The sequence below is a fragment of the Natrix helvetica genome, assembly GCF_964273705.1.
Source record: "Natrix helvetica genome assembly, chromosome: 5".
Lineage (NCBI taxonomy): Eukaryota > Metazoa > Chordata > Lepidosauria > Squamata > Natricidae > Natrix > Natrix helvetica.
Genome location: NC_138551.1, coordinates 101,867,408 through 101,889,679, shown reverse-complemented (window position 1 = coordinate 101,889,679; position 22,272 = coordinate 101,867,408). Strand labels below are relative to the sequence as shown.

General features: G+C 41.4%; 1 protein-coding gene and 1 long non-coding RNA gene across 4 annotated transcripts in view; one reads left to right on the top strand and one right to left on the bottom strand.

The window, feature by feature from the left end:
- VDAC2 (voltage dependent anion channel 2) overlaps positions 1-22,272 on the top strand; it is a 30,333-nt gene extending 8,061 nt beyond the window's left edge. The window contains exons 1-10 of one of the 3 annotated variants that reach the window (XM_081956531.1): positions 6,621-6,896; positions 8,575-8,636; positions 10,895-10,966; positions 12,647-12,696; positions 13,784-13,936; positions 14,021-14,073; positions 14,892-15,119; positions 16,871-17,021; positions 19,892-19,949; positions 21,714-22,272. In XM_081956531.1, coding sequence (XP_081812657.1) covers positions 8,600-8,636; positions 10,895-10,966; positions 12,647-12,696; positions 13,784-13,936; positions 14,021-14,073; positions 14,892-15,119; positions 16,871-17,021; positions 19,892-19,949; positions 21,714-21,805 — 894 coding nt within the window. In that variant the 5' untranslated portion in view covers positions 6,621-6,896; positions 8,575-8,599 and the 3' untranslated portion in view covers positions 21,806-22,272. Of the gene's footprint in view, positions 1-6,620; positions 6,897-8,574; positions 8,637-10,894; positions 10,967-12,646; positions 12,697-13,783; positions 13,937-14,020; positions 14,074-14,891; positions 15,120-16,870; positions 17,022-19,891; positions 19,950-21,713 lie in introns of those variants that run through there. The other 2 variants (XM_081956532.1, XM_081956530.1) reach the window with 2 other exon arrangements.
- On the bottom strand, positions 4,675-7,268 carry LOC309393928. The gene is made up of 3 exons (XR_014175659.1): positions 7,095-7,268; positions 6,131-6,256; positions 4,675-5,793 (listed from the first exon to the last, which is right to left on the bottom strand). It is a non-coding gene; the product is annotated as an uncharacterized lncRNA (long non-coding RNA).

The window sequence follows — 22,272 nt, the reverse complement described above, 5'->3', positions numbered from 1 at the left end:
CGCCAGACCGCCTGAAAATGGCCTGGAAAATGGACCAAAAACCAGGCCGTTTTTCTGGCCGTTTTCCAGGCATTTTCTGTGCCGTTTTCAGGCTATTTTCCAGTCCAGTTTTGGCCTACAAATGTCCTGAAAATGACCCCCCCAAAAAACAGCCAAAAAACAGGCATGCGCATGCTGGCCAGATGGTCTTCAGGTTTCCACTGCTCCAGAGCACACAAAAACCAACTGGCCAGCGTGCACGCTGGAAATCCAAAAAGCTGGCTAGCGCACGCATGCTCACTGATAAGCTGGTTTTCAGGTTTCTGGCGCTGTGGTGTGCATGCACACGCATTCTGGTTTGGGCACTCGGTGACAAAAAGATTTCCCATCACTGGTATAAGGTCTCCTGCTTGAGTAGAGGGCTGGACCAGAAGGCCTCCAGCATTTATTCTGATTGATAACTATCCAAATTCACCTTTCCCCATAATCATCTTCTCATTTTCCATTGTTCCTCCTTTTCTCATTTTTATACATGATCTGTTCTTTGATGTGTATATACACGGAATCTTTTCCATATCTTCTAACCTAGTTAAAATCTATCCACCCTGCCAAGATACAGTAGTTCAAATATGGTAGCCAAGATACAATAGTAATTTAAATAATGCATGATTTAACACATGAAGGAAACACAAGTTGTTTCCTTCCAACCCAGCTAACAGTTCTACCACCTAACAGGAAAAGGTGTTCCACGATAGATTGACTTACAATTAGTCTTTGAATCAGAATAGAGCTGGAAGAAACCTTGGAGATCTTCTAGTCCAACCCCCTGCTCAAGCAGGAGATCCTATATTATTTCAGACAAGTGGCTGTCCAGTGTCTTCTTAAAACCCTCCAATGATGAAGCACCCATAACTTTTAAAGGCAACCCATTCCACTGGTTAATTGTTCTCCATTAGGAACTTTCTCCTTAATTCTTGGTTGCTACTCTCCTTGATTAGTTTCCATCCATTATTTCTTATCTTGCTTCAGGTGCTTTGGAAAATAGGTTGACCTCTTCTTCTTTGTGGCAGTCCCTCAAATATTATCCTGTCACTCCTGGTGCTTCTTTTGTCTAGACTGCTATACCCAGTTCCTGCAACCGTTCTTCGTATGTTTTAGTCTCCAGACCTTTAATCATTCTCGTTGCTTTTCTTTGCACTTTTTCCAAAGTCTTCAATGTCAGGGTTCCAAATAACATCCAAAATTAAAACAAAGTATTGCTCAAAGTTCCAATTTATTAAGAGAGTCATGATGGCACATTTGGGAAAACACAACTCTGAGTTTCCTGGGTTTCCCCCACCCAGTTAAGAGTTCGGACCCACAAGTCCATCACATGATCCGATCTTCCACTGTCCTGCTAGCAGTTCCACCCATCCAGTTCCGGTCAGGTGCAGAGGTGCAAAGAGAAAGGATGACCTTGGATTCTAGAAAGGAATTTTATTTTGACAACATCACATTCTATTCCTTACTATTCCCCCTACTCTTAAGATTCCAACGTATGGAACACCACCATGATGTTTTACACCAAAAGGAAATCAAAGTAAGCATATGCTTTGTCCTACGATTTTTGGATCCCAAATGTTTTCATAGTAAGGACTCTTCTACTATATTTTCTCTTACTTTAGCAGCGTAAATATGCCTTGCTTCTTCAAAGGATGCTTCTGTGGGAAACCCCCTCCCCTCCTCTTTGCCCATAAAAAAAAGGCAACCTGGTTTTTACCTTCTCATAGTTCCGTGATGGTGAACCTATGGCACGCATGCCACAGGTGGCACACGGAGCCATTTCTGAGGGCACGCGAGGTGTTGTCCTGTCAGTTCCAGCACGCGTGTATGCGCTGGCCAGCTGATTTTGGCCTTGATTTTTGGTGGTTTTTCAACCTCCAGAGGCTTTAGGGAAGCCTCCTAAAGGCGAAAAACCGTCCAGTGCGCAAACCGGAAGCTGGAAACTGGGCCATTTCCAGTCTCTGGAGGGGGTGTGTGCAGGGAGGCTGTTTCTGCCCTCCCCAGGCTCCTTGAAAGCCTCTGGAGCCTGGGGAGGGAGAAAAACAAGTCCATCGTGCCATTACACGCCAAAAGTTGGGGGAGGGCCATGCGCTCTTGCATGGGGGAGGCGGTTGCGCGCATGCATGGGGGATTGTACACATGCACAGTGGGAGGGCACATAATTATGGGTGTGGGCACGCACGTGCACAACCCCCAACACTCCCCACGCTTTTGGCACGGGATGGCAAAAAGGTTAGCCATCACTCTCATAGTTGTTCAGGTACACTACTTCATTGATCTCTTCATATAGGAATGTTCTCCTATATCCACGGATGTCTATTTGCATCCCCATATTTGTCACAGTGCAAATCCTCTACCACAGTGTTTCTTTCTCAACCTTGGGCACTTTTAAGACAAGTGGACTCCAGTTCCCAGAATTCCCCAGCCAGTCACTGAAAAAAGTGACTTATGACCATTTTTCACACTTACAACCATTGCCGCATCCCTGTGGTCACCTGATCAAAATTCAGACGCCTGGCAACTGATTCCTCTTGTTGTGTCCCGGAGGGGTCACGCGATCCCCTTTTGCGACCTTCTGACAAGCAAAATCAACGGGGAAGCCAGTCACTTAACAACCAAGTTACTAGCTTAACAACTGCAGGGATTCACTTAACAACCGTGGCAAGACAGGTCGTAAAAATGGAACAATCCTTATTTAACAACTGTCTTCCTTAACAATGGAAATTTTTGGCTCAAGTGTCGTAATTTGAGGACTTCTTTTTTTTTTTTTAAACAAAATTTTTATTGGTTTTACAAAAAATAATCAGGAAAAGGGATGGTGGATAAAGTTACAAATTTTGACAGCTACATTATGCAGGAAATGGCCCTCCCCCCCCATTCTCATAACTTTCATTTATTATTACATTAAATTGTTACTACTTAATACTATTTTGTCAGCATATAACCTTTTATCTTCAAATAATTTCAATCATTTTATATCAAACAGATTTTCTAGTTCATTTTTGTGATCTGAGTTTTCTCGATGTTGCCTCTTCTCCCCCCTCCAGCAGGGCTCCGGCACCTCCCGTGTCCTGTGTGTCCCGTGTAGTGTCATCAGATTTATCTAGGAGGACTTTGTTTTTTTCCATGAAGGCCTCAGCCGTAATTTGAGGACTTCTTGTATGGCCTTGAGGTCTGGTGTTCATGGCCCGGTCCGTTCAAGCACTCCTGTTTCTTTGGTCCCATCCTCTTCACTGTTAGCTCAAGAGATGTCTAGGATCGCACCAAAATGTATTGTCTGCTATGTCACCACATCTTTGATTACCCATTCTCCTATTTTTGCAATTATGCAATCCATTTGGTATATATATATATATGCTTTTCATTGTCAGTGAAGGTGATGAAATACTGATTCCCAGCAGGCAAGGATCATTACCCTTATTGTACTATACAAATGGTTGTGTATCGGCTCCAAGAGACAGACTGACAGGCTCCGGCGGCTTTAGCCCATGGGTTACAATGGTCATTGGGGTTTCTTGTTGCTGGGGAGATATGGTCATGAAGTTACGCCCAGTCCCGATTAATATTTAGCAGGGAAGGTTGTAAGGCAGGGATATCAAACTTGATTTCATTGAGGGCCGTATCAGGGTTCTGTTTGGCCTCAGGGGAGGCATGGCCAGCTCAACGTCACACCTGTCAGGGGTGCCTGTGATGGCCTGGACACTCTGCCAGTGAAAATAGTCTCTTGCAACCCTCTGCTAGCGAAAGTGGAGCTGGGGGGGGGGGCATGCAGCCTTCCCAAGCTCCATTTTTGCTGGCAGAAGCACCATGGGCTGGTTCTTCGCTGTTTCCAGGGTAGCCTTGCAGGCCGGATCTAAGCACCTCGCGAGTAGGATCCAGCCCCCGAGGCTTGAGTTTGATACCCCTGTTGTAAGGGCAATTATGTGACCAGAGGGTATTGCAGCTGTGGTTAGTGTGTGCCGGGTGCCGAGCACCTGAACTGCAGTTGTGGGAACGACGAACATGGGGTGCAAGTTCATGTCTTTTCAGTGCCATCGTAACTCTGAATGGCTGCTGAATGACTGGTTGCACCCCAAGCAGTGGTGAAATCTAATTCCCTCACCACCAGTTCTGTGGGCATGGCTTGGTGTAGGGGGGTGTCATGTGACAGGGTGGGCATGGCCAACTTTTTCCCCCCACTTTTTTTTTAAAAAGGGGAAAAAATCTTCTGATGATTGTGCGGCTCAAAGCTGAGCCGCACGATCCTCAGAAGCTTTTTTTTAAAAAAACTACTGGTTCACAGAACAAAGGACAATTGTCCCTACCACTTTGGCCAAACCAGGAGGATTTCACCCCTGACCCCGAGGGTAGTGACACACTGCTTATCTTCCTCTTGGCACAGTGGGTGTGTTTCAGCAATATGATATATTTCCAACTCTACCACTGGGTTGGGGTTTGTAAATTCCTTTGTTCCAGGCCCCAAACCAAGAATGACACATGGCAATTCTTCCAAGCAGAGTTCTGTATTGTTTCGCAGCTATAGATAAAACTTTGCCAGGCTGAGGACTCCGCCATCTGCATTGCCAATTTGCCATATATTCTGTAAACTATTAGGAGCTGTCTTCCCCCTCTTTCTCACCCATATCTGGGCTGAGTTGCCTCCTAATCCCCTGGAATACAGCGTTCCTCTCCTGGAGATCCCCCTGGCTAGATGCCATCACTCTTTTTGATTCCGATCAATGCAAATGATCCCGCGAAAGATTGCATTCAGAGGTGCTCCTGTGACACTCTTCATCCTGAAGTACAGATGAAAGCCATTTGTGGCTGCTTTGCATAACCTAGGTTTCTCTGCAGACCTGAAGAGATGAAGCCTGTCTCCTGTTAGGTTCTCTTGTTTAACACTGGGAATGGTAGAATATTTCGCGGTTCCTTTTTCATTTTTCCCCACTTCGGTTTTACCAAGAAAATGTTCCCTTTGGCTTGTTTCTCGTATCTGTGATGCGTCTCCTGTTGCTGGTCATGTGGCTCCTGGCCCAGGGTGCCTGTGAACCAGGCCGACAACCAGCCTCCCTTGCTGAGCTCTTCCATTGTCCAGCTTGCAAATATTACAGTGGTTCATATGTTTTGTCAAGTGTGTATATATGATAATAGATATAGGTACGTACAAGATTATGAATACATGAAAGGGATACGAATAAATGGGGTTGTTAGGACAGGGACGGCAGGCATGTTGGTGCGCTTATGCACGCCCCTTACAGACCTCTTAGGAATAGGGTGAGGTCAACAGGAGACAGTCTAAGATTAAAGTTATGGGGGTTTGAGGATGTAACAACGGAGTCAGAGCATTCCAGGCATTGAACATTCTGTTGCTGAAGTCGTATTTTCTGCAATCAAGTTTGGAGCGGTTTACCTTAAGTTTGTATCTATTGTGAGCTCATGTGTTGTTGTGGTTGAAGCTGAAGTAGTCATTGACAGATAGAACATTGTAGTAGATAATTTTATGTACTACGCTTAGGTCAGACCGTAGGCGGCGTAGTTCTAGGTTGTCCAAGCCCAAAATTTCAAGCCTGGTGGCATAAGATATTCTGTTGCGAGCAGAGGAGTGGAGGACTCTTCTCATGAAATATCTCTGGACTCAAGAGATATACCAGTCTTTTCCCGTACCCTTTTGCACTGCAATAACTTCCTTCTGCAAGCGGTGTTCCTCCGTTAGCTTGCCTTCCACAGACTCGAAAGCGAATCCAGATTCTGATCTTTCCTGGAGGCTGTGGCATCCGCAGGGAGTGCCAAAATCTGCAAAGGAATGCGTGTGCGTCATTGTTTGAAGCCTCAGCCTGTTTGCACAGGCAAAAGCCTCCTATACATGCATAAATAAAGGGGGGGGGGGGCTTTGTTTGCAAAACCATGCCTATTATCTTGCATATTTTGGCACTCTCCAACACCTGGTAGAAGACATGTCAGTCTCTAGTAGGGCATAAGGGCACCAATGTGCCTAGCACATTTATTCGTATCCATTTCCTGTATTCATAATCATCTTTATACTTATATCTGTTATCTTATATGTGCTTGACAAAATAAATTAATTAAAAATTAATATAACAGCATGGATCTTTCATTTCACTGGACACACCTGCATTTTTGTGGATTTTTTTTTTTTGCAACCTCATCTCTCGGAAGCCCTAAGGCAATCTACAGGGCTCTGGCTGTATAAACCTGCCTTTTAACCGTCTTTTTCTCTCCTGCATTTCAACTGCAACTGCAAGAACAAATATTTGAGAATCATTAAATAACATTATGCGTGCCGCGCGATAATAACATCCAGGCTTATTTATAAAGAAAAAACACGCCACAAAGCGCTCAGCAAATGGCACGACCCCACACCACCTGCCTTAAGCACCCCCCCCATCGCCTCTGCCAGCGCATGCGCACCGGCTCCCGACTCGCCTGGGCCACTTTCTCTTCCCCTCTCCACCCCAACCTCCCACTTTCTTCCCTCCCTGAGCCCCGCCCTCTTCCTCGCTTCCCTCAGCCGGGGCTGTCTAAATCGGTGCCTGACTGGACGAGGTTACTCCCTTTGCTGTCTTTCTATATTTTCCCCTCCGGCTCAGTGGGATCTCGACTCCTTCCCGCTTTCGATAAGCTCGCGTCTTTCCGGGAAGGGCGGCGAGGCCGAGCGGGCGGCGCGGGGAAAGGAGGGTTCGATCAGGCGCGGCTCGGGTCAGCCCCCTTTCCCCCCCGCCCCGCCGTTTGGCAGGGAGGTCTTGGCGCGCGGCGTCTCCTTCACTTCGCCCTCCAGCGCGGCCTTTGAGTGGAAGCGGCGGCGGTGCACGCGCGCCTGGCTGAGAGAGCGTGTGAGAGAGAGAGGCTCCCTCCTCGCCCCTTTCCTGCCCAGACAGGTAAGGAGGCCCGCAGGGGCGCCGGGCCTCGCCGTTGCCACGGTAACGGCGGCGGGAAGAGAGAGAGAGGGGGGGCTTTTCTCTCGTGACATTTCGCGGCGCAGAGGCGGTGGCTCCCCCTCCCCCCTCGAAGACTCTCCGGCCCCTCCTGAAAAACAGCCCTGCGGAGTGGGCCAGGCCGCCCGCCCACCCACCTACCTCCCCCCCCATACTTCCACGCCCTGGGGTGGGTGGCGTGTGAGGAGACGGGTCGCAGGGGCTGGAGCCGCCCGGAACGTGGCAGCCTGGGGTGGAGTGGTGGGGGGAGAGATGATGGCCGGCGTCGAACGCCTCCGCCCGGGAGGAAGAGGAGGCCGCCTCACAAAGCCTGGAGGGTGGGGAGTGGTACATTGGGGTGGGGGAGATCCTCCGAGAAAGGAACCGCGGGGCCCCGGGGAGGGGTTTAGAGCGAGGCGGTTTCCTGGGGCGTTGCCTCGCCGGGGCTTCCTCGTGGCTCCCCTCGCGGGTGGGGGGGGGGGAGGGAACTGGACGGGGCTGGGTGGCTTCCACCTTTATTTTGGGTGGGAGGCAATATATATATTGCCCTCCTACTGACATAGGATATAAAAAGCACAATATGAAAGAAATGAAAAGAAAAATAATAAAAGAAAAATAATAATACCCCATATGACAACATATATTCATACTAGCCATTTAATGGGTATCCTGCTCCCTTACCTATCTATTATTATTATCTATTATATTTATTATTTATACATTTTTTATATTTATATTTATATATAAAGGGTTGCCAGCCAAGAAGTTGGGGAGGTCTTGCACCCTCTTCACCTTGCCCTTCCCCCCTGCCCTTTTCTGTAACTTCTCTTTTTGGCCCGGGATAACCGAGCCTCCTTCCTTCCCTCCAGGGGGAGTTTGCCAGAGAGGATGGTGGGATGGGTGGCCACCTGCAAAATGGCCACAGGGAGGGCTCTGCCCCCCAGTCTTTTAATCGCGTGTTTGTGTTTAATGTTGGGTGTTTGAGGCAATTTCCTCCCCTCTTTTATGTACACATTTTGTTGTTACTCTGTTCTGTGTTTTATCCCTACTGAGAAAACATCAGACAGGTAGTCCTCGACTTGTGATTACAGTTGAGCCCAGAATTTCTGTGGCTAGGGCGAGACATTGGTTAAGTGAGTTTTGTTCCCTTTCTTGCCGCAGTCATTAAGTGAATCATTGCACTTGAGAAGCTAGTAACACAGTTGCTAAGTGAATTTGCCTTTCCCATTGATTTTGCTTATCAGACAGTCACAAAAGTCGTGACCTTGGGATACTAAAGGGTCATTAAGTAACGCTGCCAAGTGTTTGAATTTTGATCACATGGGATGCTGCAGAAGTTAAGTGTGAAAAATGGTCATAAGTCACTTTTTTTCAGTGCCGTTGTAACTTTGAACGGTCACTAAGTGAACTGTGGTAAATCGAGGACTACCTGGATATATACGAAGCTAAGACAGCCTCTTGGTTTCTGCACAGGCTGAGGCAGGTTCCCCAAACAAGGGGGTGCTTGGCTTATAAAAAGAGTTACACACATATTTTCAATTGTGACAATGAAATTTTATTTAAAACAATGCAACTGTTGAAATGATCTGTAAGAGACACTAACCTTAACTTTGATGTAATCTCCCCCTTCCCCATTTTGTAGATACTGTAAATTGGACTAAATAGCTATGAATTTTAATCCAGCATGTCACCGCCCACCAAGACGTAAGTAGGGAAAGAGTTATCAGAAGGATGTTGAAGTAACCATTTTAACTAATCATTTTATAAGCTATGTAGAGGTTTGGAGGGAAGACTGATATCTAATAGAGGGATAATTCTTAGTTTTATTTAGTTATTCAAAACAAATCTAGACCCATCTTAAATGAGTACTTTAAAGGAATTTTCTGTAATGTCTGTTCCTCAGTATGATCTATTTTAATATTTAAAGTTGTAGATACATATGAACTTTTCTAACAGTTCTTTATGAGCACTTTTAAGATGAGGTGGAGATATTAAAAAGAACTTCAGGGAAAGGTGGAACATAATTATGCAATTTAACTACTTTAAGTTTTAATTACATTTCCTAGCCTTTGGGCTTAGATTTGAGGTTTCTAAATGATTTTTCTCTTTAATTTTCTGTTTCTACAAGCAATACATATTCAAAATAGAGAAGTACAGCTGCTTCTCTAATTCCTTTGTAATTATTTAATTGGGCAGATTGTGCTTTTTGCTTGCAAATATACATTTTATAAACCAGTGAACTGGAAACATTTGAGGGTGGTGACAGAAAGGCAAAGAGAAAAAAGTACATTTTCATTTGTGACTGGAAGGTGCTGGTCAGGAGTTACTCTTAAGGTTATTGAACCCATTTAGTCTCTTTATCTCCTAAGAAATAAAATCAGGATATGAAAATGCATTCCATTTAAATGTGGAAATAGAACCAATATTTTTATAGTACTTGCTAGAAAATATAAATACTGCTAAGTGGATGTATAGGTTGAATTGTTATGTCACAAAATTATTTGTAGGGCTATATGTTGATTTGGAAATAGTTCAAAAAAGGTGCTTTGGAGAGTGCAGAGACATAAATATTATACCTGTCTGCCATTCATTAAAAGTGTTTTTTCCTGGGATTCCATGGCTGCTTTCCACAATTACATGATACTTGGAGAAGATGTGGCTACTTTAAAAAGTTGTGGGCAGGAGCTATATTCCCAGTCCAAGGTGTGCTCCAAAGCACTTTTGGAATTTAAACTGAATTTAAGTTGGTTGTAAACCCTTGGAACTGGAGGGCATGTGTATTTTTATTTGTTTTGATTGTACGCCGCCCCGAGTCCTTCGGGAGAGGGTTGCGGCTAATCAAATAAAAATTATTATTATTATTATTATTATTATTATTATTATTATTATTATTATTATTATTATTATTATTATTATTATTATTATTATTATTATTATTATTATATGTAAACTGAATTTAAGTTGGTTGTAAACCCTTGGAACTGGAGGGCGTTTAAAACTATTTTATGTCCTTGGCGTTTGGAGTTTGTTCTAAACTTGTATCAGTGGGATCCTTGATGCTCTTTGAGCTTGGTTGATTTCTTGAGCATTTCATTACCTAACTAGGTAACATAATCAGTGCTACCTCTCACTGATGATGTTACCTAGTTAGGTAGTGAAATGTTCAAGAAATTAACCAAACTGAGAGAGCACTAAGGATCCCATAGTTCAACCCTGAGCTACAGATAATCTCTTCTATTGAAACGTGCATCACTCAAAACATTAACTGAATTTTAAACTCCTTGTGGAATGGGAAATTTGCTGATTTGTGTGTAATCTTATTAGTTGCTCAGTAGAAAGCAATTAGTTTGATTTTAAGTTGTTGTGCTTAAAAATGAATGTGTGGGGAAGTAATGTTTTAATATCTGCATTTTAGGATTTGAAGAACAAATGTGTACTTAAAACATATGCATCCTAAATTTAACATTAGACTTGTGTTGCAAGTTTAATAACATTGCAGCTAATTTCTTTGTCCATGATTTAAATGTTCTTTATTGCTTCTCTATATAGCTCAGATTCATGAGTGAATAAGCAGATTTCTTACTATACAAACTTTGTAAATCAAGAGGATATTGGATTTCACTGGTATTATGTGAATAAATCTGCATTTGTTTTCAAGATTTGGAAAAAGCTTCAGCCAACTAAACATGCCTTTCTCTGCAGTTGAAAAAAAATGCCCAAACATATTGGTCTGGAAAAGTATGACTTGATTACCTGGGATGTTGTTCTGAATATATTAATCTGTAGTTCCTAGTAGTGAAAAATAGAGGATGCTGGACTACTAACAAAGCCATTTTGCTGCATCTGAAACAAATTTTCTTTTTAAAATATGTAGGCTAATGTTTGTGAATTAGCAATCAAATAATTGTCCTGTCTGTTCTCTTTTCTGCAGTACTAACCTGTTCATTACTATGTTTCCATAGCGCCAATGGCTATTCCACCAGCCTACGCGGACCTTGGCAAGTCTGCCCGAGACATCTTCAACAAAGGATTTGGTATGCATCTTTGTCTATGAAGAATATTTGACTAGAGAATTGTCTTGACCCTGGGATAATACTGGTTTTATGCTGTTGTTGTCAGTAAACCCTAATCCATATTACTCAGGTCTTTTTTCTCTCTGTAGTTGCTACTGAATTTTCATAACCGATGTGCTCAAAGATGTTTTGAATAAAGATTGTTTGTTTTGCCTTTTTACTTCAAAATAACATTTGCCATTCTTAGAATAGAGAAGTTCTATGCAGGATCAGAAGAAAACAGAAATTATTTTGATTGTAATAGTCAACCAATGGGGATTTAGGAAACCTAACATTGTAGCAATTTAGTGTTCTGAAAAACTGGGATGTTGGATTTCTCCATCTGCGTGAGCAAGTGTGCACACACACCAGTCGTTCATGCAAATGGATGCGCACTCGCCCACTGTTTTCACGGCTTGGTTGCACACAACTCATGGTCCGCTAGTGGACCGCAGCCGAGGGGTTGCCCTTTGTGTTGACTGGAGGAGGAGAGGGGTGAGGTTCTTGAACTACTACCAAATGGAAGTAGGCAAAATGGCATCATTTTTTCTTGGCACTTGTAATGCAGGAGGAAGATGCCAGTTATTTGGTTACAAGAAAAAATAGCATTTGAGATCCAAATACCATTTGACAGAAGATCGAACTTGAATTTTTCAGTTCGTTGCACTCTACAGCTGCTTTATGTCACAACGATTTAACAAATAAGAACTAAATATGATTTGCCTGAATATAGTATAAGTAGTACACAGAGAATGGAAAACTGATCTGTTTCTCTTTAAAAAAATTGGTAGTGAGATTCCTAATGTTCAAAGATCTCTATATGAATGACATGTTTAGCCTGACAAAAGAGAGGAAGATAAATAAATCTCCAAATACCATTGAGCCCTAGAGGGACTTTTTTTTTGGTAGAGCTTATATACGTCTGTTATCAAATGGAAGTGTTTTTAATGATGCAGTGTGGAGACAGCTGTCTTCACTGGGCTATTAAAAGCATTTGCATCTGCATGTTAGCTGGCCTATACAGGGTAGCTGTCAGCAGGTAGAGAAGAATTAAGTAATCTGATTCCCATGAAAACTTTCCTCAATGTTTGCCAGAATCCTTACTTCATCTGTTTTACTTTAAAATTAATTTAAAATATATAAATGGAAAGGTGCATGCTGCCAATGTACAGTATGCGTAATATACATATATTGTGGAAGCCCCACAGGCACCCTTAAAATATTTAATGGTGGGTATGCTACCCAATTAAAAAAAGCACAACTTTAAGCTATAACAGTAGGGAGTTTTTTTATAATGCATCAAGTTCCTTGTAAATTAGTTTGTGCCTAGCCACAACTTCTGCACCCATTTTACAAGTGTCAGTGATAACGCTCTTAAAACTCTAGATGTGTCTGCCAGTTCAAGAAGAAATAGCAGTTATTTCCTTAGCTATGTTGGAAGGAGTTTTGGAGTTGAAAAAAAAATAGGATATCGAGTATCTTAAATCTTCTGTTTATTACTTAGAATATATGTGTGTTTCTGTGTACAGCTCTAAAATCAGAGCTCCATTACAATGGTGGTAGTGAACCAGGGACGATACTAAAATTTCTAAAGTTAATACTTGGCTACGGTGTTAATTATTTGAAAGATTGGTGTATTAACTTCAATTTTATTTTGTCAAGGTTTTGGCCTGGTGAAATTGGATGTAAAAACTAAATCCACAAGTGGAGTAGTAAGTACTTAACTGTAATAGCAAATAATGGCTACACTGTAAATGGATTTATCTTTTATCTTGAAATGGGACACTTGAACCCTAGTCAGAAGTATTTAAACATGAGAAACAGCTTTCAAGAAACCTCTAGGAATACGAGAGACTAAAGTTGGTTCCCCAGGGTATTCTGTTGGTCCTCCCCTCCCCATTTTCCTTTAGAATGAGACAGTCCAGATGGATGGAAATGAAAGGGAAAGATCATGTTACTTGAGCTGTCATGTCAGAAAGTGTGCTCTGGGTCCATTTCTTGTTCTCCTTTATGGATCTCATCTCATTATTTCCCAGTCTGCACTAATCTTAGTTGAATGGTGTCCTAATGGGGCAAATTAAAGCTGGTCATAATTTGAAATAACATTCAGAAATCTGGAGGATGAGCTGCATTGTTATTAGTACCAATTGGATTGCAGTTAGAGCAATCCAATAATAGATTATGGAACATTTTTCTTATTTTCCAACTCATGGTTGAGAGAGAATCTTAATTTAAGCCAGGATGTTTATTGTTACTGATTTTTACTATTATAAATCTTAATTTGGGCCCCATATAATTGAGCTTCTGTAAAGTGACTATTCAGATGTACAGTAATGCTTTTTATAAGAAAGAGCTTGCACAAACTTTAAGCCTGCATGTTGACTATGTCCTCAGAAACTTCTGATATTTGTCCACAGTTCTGTTGGACGAAATAAATCACATTGCATTACATATACGGGCCAAAAATTACCATTGTTTTAAAAAGTAGGTGAAAATACATCACATTTTATTTCACACATGAATCAGAGATTACCGGTTAAAGATGTAGCATGATGATCCTGAGGATTTAACTGAGCTCATTCTTCAACTGCCAAACTCTGGTTTAGAGTCATGACTCCTTGGTCCCATCCTGGCTATTTTCTGCTCTGTATATTTGACAGGACTATTTGAATATAGAGTACCCGATTCTTCCAAATTGGTTACTAAATTGTAATAAAAGATGCTGAAATAAAATGGAATTGAATCGGAACTATTGGTAAAATATATCTCCTTTTTCCTTTGTGTCTCTTGCTTTGCTAGGAATTCGCAACATCTGGCTCATCAAACACAGATACAGGGAAAGTGAATGGAAGCTTGGAGACCAAATACAAGTGGGCTGAATATGGTGTGACTTTCACAGAAAAATGGAACACAGACAATACTCTGGGAACAGAAATGGCAATTGAAGACCAGGTAACTTGTGTTTGAAGATTTAAGAAGAAATTACAGAGAAAATGCAGATAGTTCCTAGCTAACTTTTTCTCTCTCCTAAACTAGATTGCCAAAGGTTTGAAATTAACATTTGATACAACTTTCTCGCCAAACACTGGGTGAGTGTTTTCTTGTTTACTCTATCTGACACATTTCAGGTATGAGACCTGCAACGTGAGAAAAAGAAGATTTGAAAAGAATGTTAGTGGCTTGTTATTTATGACAGGGTTAAAATCATGTTCATACAACGTGTGGCTATTTGGCTTAGTGCCTGCTTTCTGAGGGGGAAATAGAATTTATGTCAGAAACTAGTTGATCCAAGACAGTGATGCCTTATCATGCATAGCTGACATTGTTAACTCCTGAAAATGTCTACATCCAGTGGAAATACCCAGTTTCCTTTCTCTAGAAGTAGGTATAAAATGTAGTGATGCATTTTTTCTTGGCTTAAAAGAAAAAGGAAAGAAGCCTGTTTGAATTGCTTTGATTTCTACATTTTGGGTTGATGTGCAGGATCACTTCTTACATTCACATTTTTGTTTGTTTTTAGTACTGCCTGGCTTATGGAGAGAAATAGTACATGTTTATTTTTATATTATATAAATGATGTGCAGTTTTGTCTAGGTTTGTTCGTTGAATCACTTGCTTGATCCAGCTTGCTCAATTGATTGTGACAACTGGATGGAACTCTCTTCAGTTTTAATTTTTTTCCTGTAGACATAGCAAGGTTTTGGCATTGAGCAAACATTTTTTTTCCTCCTCCTTGTTCCTTAGCACATTGATGCCATTGCTTTTTTGATGACAGTTCTGTCTTATTTGTCCACAACTCAGAAGAGATCTAGCTGGCCTTTTCTTATTTCTCTGCTAAAGATAAGATGTGGATATTTTACATCAGACAGGAAAATAAATCTTACTGTAGATTTTTTTTTCTTTGCAGAAAGAAAAGTGGCAAAATCAAATCTGCTTATAAGCGTGAATGCATAAATCTTGGGTGTGACGTTGACTTTGATTTTGCTGGACCGGCCATCCATGGTTCCGCTGTCTTGGGTTACGAGGGCTGGCTCGCTGGTTACCAGATGACCTTTGATAGTGCCAAATCCAAGTTGACAAGAAATAACTTCTCTGTGGGTTACAAGACAGGAGATTTCCAATTGCATACCAATGTGTAAGTTTAAACCATATTGCTATTCACAAAAGAGAACCAGACAATTAAACCTCTTCTCTTGGCGAAGTAAGGTCAGTTTGCTGAAGCTGATATCCTTAAGTATTCCTATAGTACATGGGGATTAATTGCTGAATTATTAGAAAGGGTGATCAACATTACAGTTAGTAAGTTAAGTGAATTAAATCACATGCCCTGTTCTCATGTGTTATCCAGAAACACAGAGAAGTTGACTGATTCCTTCTGTCAGTCAGGGAAGCTAAATAACACATGGGAAATCCTGTTATGTGGTTTGGTTTTATAAGGGATCTTTAGTTTTTACCTCAAACTGAAGCTTTATTGTGAACCACTTCTGGATTTTTAAAAAGAGAAATGACACACATTTTAAAGAAATTGGAGTATAAATTGCAGTTGGCACTTTAACTCTATTAAGTAGCAAACTGCAGTTTTCCACGTCGTCGTAACCGAACCTTGAAATAAACTAAAATGGATATTTTGCTTTTGTGAATTGAAACATATTTTTATGAATTCTTCATATTTTTAAGTTACTCTGGACCAATATTATGCATTTGTTCATTTGATGGATATATTTATACACTGCATAGAAACCCCTGAACAGTTGAAACCTTTATATTTGGACAAATAAACATGGACACAGCAATTTCAGTTACTTTGATAATGGGTTCCTTTAGAAAATAAGAGTATTTTTACCTAAAAAACTAACAAGTTGAGCTCATAACTTTCTGTTCAAGGAAAACATTGTTATATTTAATTTCTAGTGTATATACCGTGTTTCTCCAAAAAGATGTCCCATCTTGAAAAGCAGCCCTATCATGTTTTTGAGCGCATGCGATCAAATTAGGTCCCACCCACAAAATTAGCTTTAATTAAGGCCCCACCCACCCAGGGGTGCAGAGGGTGGGGTGAGGCACACAGGTAAAAAATAAGCTGCTTTACTTACAAGGCCTTGCCTTCTTCTGCGGCTACCTCTTCTGCCGCTTGCGGCCACTCACATGCATCACCCTCCGTATCCGGAGCTCTGTTACTGACTGCAGCTGCCTTCCGGCAGGCATCTAAAGCCAAAACGGGGGCCAAGGCGATGCGTGCGAGTGATGGCAAGCGGCAGAAGAAAAATGGGCCAGCAACAGGCTCCTCCTGGGCGGGGCTGTCGGTGCCACTGCCACGAGGTGAGTCAATAATTAGAACCCTCCAAAAAGAAGGACTAGCTGTTTTTTGGGGGTGTCAAAAGAAAATGAAACCCGGCCTTCTTTTTGGAGAAACACGGTATGTCTTTGGGCTTTACTCCCAATGATTATGCATTTTATGGATTTGTACATATTTGGACAAGTCCATGGCATTGACATAATCATGAGATGGATGTTTGCAGAGCTGTTTCTTTGAAAAGTCGTCTTCTTTCTCCTGTTTTACATATGTGTAGACTATAGAAAGTACTTCTATCCCATCCTGTTTGCATTTTGTGTGCGGTTATTTTGTTGCTGTCAGTTTTTCTGGCAAAACCTGGCAATATAGATCTATATTTGACACATATCTGTATGGACTTTCTAGGAAACTAGCATTACTGTACTAATATTCCAGAGCAGCTTTTATAAACTGCTTAGGAAAGATTTTGTCAGTAACTTTTTTCCCCCAAAGCTTGGTGGGGAAAAGTATGGTAAATGGGAAATTATGGGTACTCTTTCATTTGAATTGTGTTTTGTTTTATCATATCCTTTTGTGGCTAAAATATTTTTCAGCAATGATGGGTCAGAATTTGGTGGCTCCATTTATCAGAAGGTCAGCGAGAACCTTGAAACCGCCATAAATCTTAACTGGGTATCTGGCACCAATAGCACTCGTTTTGGAATTGCAGCAAAATATCAGCTGGATCCTACTGCATCCATTTCTGTAAGTAAACTGATTGCAACCCCAGTGCTAAATTCCTCATTTCAACCCTGACCTACAAATGTTCTCCTTTATTGATTCCTCTTTCATTCACATTGAAAAGATGCCAGTGTGGTGTGAAGCAGCCAGTACGCCTTTCTCATCCAGGGTTTGTGCTTGATTTTGTGTAATTCCCCAATCTTGCTTTTTAAGTTTTAGACCCTTGAATAAATAAAAGTGACATCTAAATGTTTAAGTTTTAGACCCTTGAACCAATAAAAGTGACATCTAAATGTTAAGCAGGGTCCTTGGTACTGAGTTTAGTTGCGTGTTTCATTCTTCAGCTAACTTCAGGGTTGGTGAGTGTGGGGTTTGCTCCTTGTTCGTATATAATAGCTTGCACCCTGTCAGTGTTGATGAGGGTGAGATTCCTTAATTGTTGCATTTTCTGGTTAATCATCTGGCATCTACTTATGTGGGTGTAGGCTTCTGGAAAGGATGTGTTTTAGTTTTTTGTTGTTAGCTTTTTATTGTCTTTTTTGAATGGTGTGTATATATGGTTAATCTCTATGTGTCTATTAATGTCTGATTAAATTAATGTTTAAATATTGGGTGTTTGGCAGCATTGAATTGAGATTTCCTGACATGTGGGCTCACTTTAGGTATGCCATTATCTTTTGACTTTATATAAATTAAACATACATGATTGCCATTGTAAATTCAAGGTGTAAGAAACTCTGACACGTTTCTATTCAAGCAATAGAAAATGAGCTTTATTTAATGTCTGCATCTCCATTTTGAGCTGTGCCAATAATTTTTCCTGTTTTATATAGGAGTCAGGCATTTTGGGCCAGCCATGATGATTAGCCATCAAAAACCTATGGCTGCTTATCCTGACTGTAGGAAGCATTTTAAAACTGCAGCCTGTAACTATTTCCAAACCAGGATCTCAGCTGTCTCCTCCTCTCTGAAATTAGAGAGCAGTATTCAAGTTAGCTAGCCAGGCTGGTAGCAATCTGCAGGCTCTGCCTTGGGCATGTGCTGTTCAACCATCTGTTGAACACTTAGCACAAATTCCCCATTCCCTTGACAGAGCAACAGGGGCACCAGTCTTTTTGGCAATCCATTGTATCTGCTTTCCTCCTGTGACTTGGAGTCCAAAAGAAGAAGCAGAAGGGGTTGTACATAAATCAGAGCTACGGTTGTGGCCAGGGGGTGTTGGGTCAGGAGAGGATCTGGGATTTATTATTTCCTTCTGCAGTTCAGGTGTTGGGACGAATTTCAAGGTCGCTTTATACAGTATAGAGCTGTGATGGCGAACCTATGTGGCACATGGAGCCATATCTGCCAGCACGTGAGCCGTCAGCTCCAGCACATGCCAGCTGATTTTTGGCCTTCCGGAGGGCTGGGGATGGCTGTTTTCACCCTCCCCAGGCTCTGGAGGCTTTCCTGGAGCTTGGTGAGGGTGAAAACGGCCTCCCCCAACCCCCTGTAAGCCGGAAATGGATTGTTTCCGAACGTCCGGTTGAACCATTGGACCCATTTTTTGCACTTCCCAGGTTCCATAGGCTTTCCTGGAGCCTGGGGAGTGCAAAAACAGCCTCCCCAGGCCCCTGGAGGAAATATCAAGATCAGCTTGGAGGCCACGTGTGAGGGGGGTGCACGCATGCATTATGGGTGGTGGCACACACGCTATTGTGCATACGCCCTTGCATTTTTGGCACCCAACAACAAAAAGGTTCGTCATCACTGCTAAAGAGTTTGGCTGTCTTGTTCCATTAGCATAAGTTACATAAAGTCAAGATTGAAGGCTTTCTTCCTGAATTTAGAACAACATCGCCTAACTTTTTGGGGGACAAATAAGGTTATTTTGATCTACATTGTTTCAAAGAGCCATTACGTTAATGGATTTTTTTAATTGTGTGCTATTAAATCAAATAGCAAACAAAAACCACATTCCTCCTGCCATTAGCAACTTAAGGAAAGGTAGAGGAAGGACATGAACAGAGATTTGAACTCTCTTAAAAGAAAAGTTATGCTGTGTGTGGAATTGGGAACCTTCTGCTACTATTTTGTGCTTGGTACAGCTCTCTTTTTCTTTGCAGGTATATGTTGCAGAAGAGGTGTTTGTTGCTTACATTTGTTTATTTTGTGCATTCTAACACTTTTTAATAAAAAAAAAAACTGGCTAATTTTTAGATTGTATCATTCAGAGTGGACTACTAACTGTGTAAAATGAGAGTTTAGGGGATGGAATATTTTGCCCATTTGGAGCTAAATGCCACAAACTATTTCCTGTTTTAGAAAATGTGCTTTGGAAAACTATTAAACCATTCCCATAACCACAGGATAAGCATGGGTCAGAGGAAAAGCAGAAATTTCCATCCTGGGAATTCTATCCTGGAAACTTTGAATGTTTGTGGCTTGCTGGTCAGCCTACTTGAGGACTTTTAAGGGCGTCATTGGTGACTTATGTTACTATAAATAGGGGAAGAATCATGCTTCAACCCAATAGGAACTCCCCCATTGATAAAACACCTGAGGCATGCTACTCTCCTGCTAACAAGAACAAAGATATCCATAGAAATGGATGGGATCCTGAGCGCATACATCTCAGAACAGGTTTTGGCCCAATCCAGATTATATTATTAACAAGCCCAAGAATAACACTGGCTGGAATTGATATAGAATGGTATTTAACTGGCTCAAAGTTTATGAGATGTAAATGCCCAGATCTTCATTCATGCATATCTAAAACAAGCAAATATGGGTGACGTTATATGTGTGCCTTGCAAATATGGTAAATTTCAACCTTTGCCCTGAATTCTGTAGGTTACTTTAAATATGATAGAATTGAAAGAAAGATGTTACTATGCTTGTCCTTTGCTTTGCAGACAAAAGTGAACAACTCTAGTCTAATTGGAATTGGCTACACCCAGTCCCTGAGGCCAGGTAAATATTTGCGAAAATAAGACTGCACTTTTCACTATGACAGTCTTAATGTCTGTGTTATGAGAAGCTCTGACAAATTGGATGTAGATGTTAACCAATGTGGAGGTGAAATAACTGTTAATGTATACATAGGCTTAATTTCTTGTTAAATGCACCTCATACTTAAAGACACCATATATTGATCCATCTGTTTGAAGGGTCTCCTTGTATTTGAAAAGACAGGCTGTTTGTTACCAGAAAGTGGGCCACCATTGTGTGAAGACACAGCAGAGTGGGTATTTTTTCTTCTAGGACCTTTTTGCTTTCTATTCTATATGTCCTTCTATGTTTACACCTAAAACCATTAAAATGGTTGTTTATTGCAACCCAGCTTTTGCTATCTGAGATGATTTCTAGAACTTATGCAGCAGGAAAATTATTTACAGCTCTTAGTTCATTATATTTCTGTGCAAGTTGCTCTGCAGGAGAACCCACAGCTATAAAAACAGGAATGCCCTTCTTCTGCTAGAGAATCTTGCCTTTTTTTAGAAGACAAAGGACTTATGAAGTACCTTGCTCAGTACCTTGTTTCCTCTTGACTGAGAGGAGGAGGGATCTGTTTCCTGCCATGTCCCGAGCCCCAAAAATGGGGTAAATATTGGCAAGAGTATTTATGTCTGTGAAAAAGACCAAAGAAAGTATTGCAAATATTTCTGTGTCTCTGCCTTTTCAAGAATTTAAATTTCATATTCCCATTTCTAAATGGCTCATCCCTCTCATACAGATCAATAAATACCATTGATTCAGAGTTTTGCCAAATTTTTGCATTTTTAATAAATGATACATGAAACATTTAGAATTTGAAGTGCTCCAATTCATGCTCAGAAATTTGTAAAACAACTGTGTAAAGAGCCCATTTCATTTTTCAGCTGCTTTGTTTTGGCACTTCCTCCTCCTCACTTTTTTGGGGTTGTGTCATTTATACAAGCCAACACTGAGTCTCCTGAATATTTTGGTCACATAGTCCCATATACCTCCTTCAATGAATTGAGGTCATAATTCTTTTGGGTAATCTGCCAGGATCCTCAGCAAGTAGTATGTAAGGTAAAGGTTCCCCTGGACATGCGTGCTAGTCATTTCCGGCTTTAGAGGTGGTGTTCATCTCCGTTTCAAAGCCGAAGAGCCAGCGCTATCCGAAGATGTCTCTGTAGTCATGTGGCCAGCATAACTAAACACCAAAGGCTCACGGAACACTCTTATCTTCCCACCAAAGTGGTCCCTATTTTTCTACTTACATTTTTTTACGTGCTTTTGAACTATTAGGTTGGCAGAAGCTGGGACAAGTAATGGGAGCTCACTCAGTTACTCGCACTAGGGATTTGAACCGCTGAACTATTGACCTTTCTGATGGACAAGCTCAGCGTCTTAGCCACTGAGCCACCACGTCCCTTAAGTAGCATGTAGAGCTTAGTAAATAAATATGTTGGTAAGGGAATATTTTATTGATAACCGCAGAGCTGGCATTCTTTCAAACTATTCTTTTGTATCCTCAAAGTGATACTAAGTTTTGTTTCCCCCCCCCCCCCTCTCTGGATGCCCTTTGAATGAATGAAAGGAACTTCCAGGCTGATGCAAGGGATGGAAAGAGGAAAAAAAAAACCAGCAAAAAAAGGGGAGGCTAGGAGGTTGAAGGGGAGGAGTAGACTGACAGGTTTGGGCAGCAGCATCTGCTAAGGGGAAAATTAGACGTGATGGAGCCTGCTTTTAATTGTGCTTTCTCTGCAGGTGTGAAGCTCACACTGTCTGCCCTGGTCGATGGGAAGAACATCAATGCCGGTGGACACAAACTTGGTCTTGGCCTGGAATTGGAGGCTTAAAGGCGTGACGAAAACTGCTGCAGAAAATGGGATAGCGGAAGAATATGGCCTTAAAAATGTAATTCCAGTATGACTTGGAGGGGTTTTTTCCCTCCTCAGTGGGATGCCCTAGAACAAGAACTGTATTAAGAATATTTAGGCAGTTCCTTGTTAGCTGGTTTTAGTTAAATTGGTTCTCTATCTAGTTCTCAATTCTGCATTAGTGCAGTAACTACATAATACATTATTTAAATGTATTTAACTGTTGGATGCGGTACCCACAAATAATGAAATAGACTTTATGAAACCTGTACACATGTGTGCATGTTATGTTTCTTTTAACACATGGTAGCCCATTGAAATAACAAATGGATCAATGGATGTTCTGAAAAGCGAGGCCAGCAATTTTGTTAAATCACCTTAAATTAGAATGACTTTTGGTATCCCAAGGCAATTCAGAATTATGAATAAACAAATACACACACATG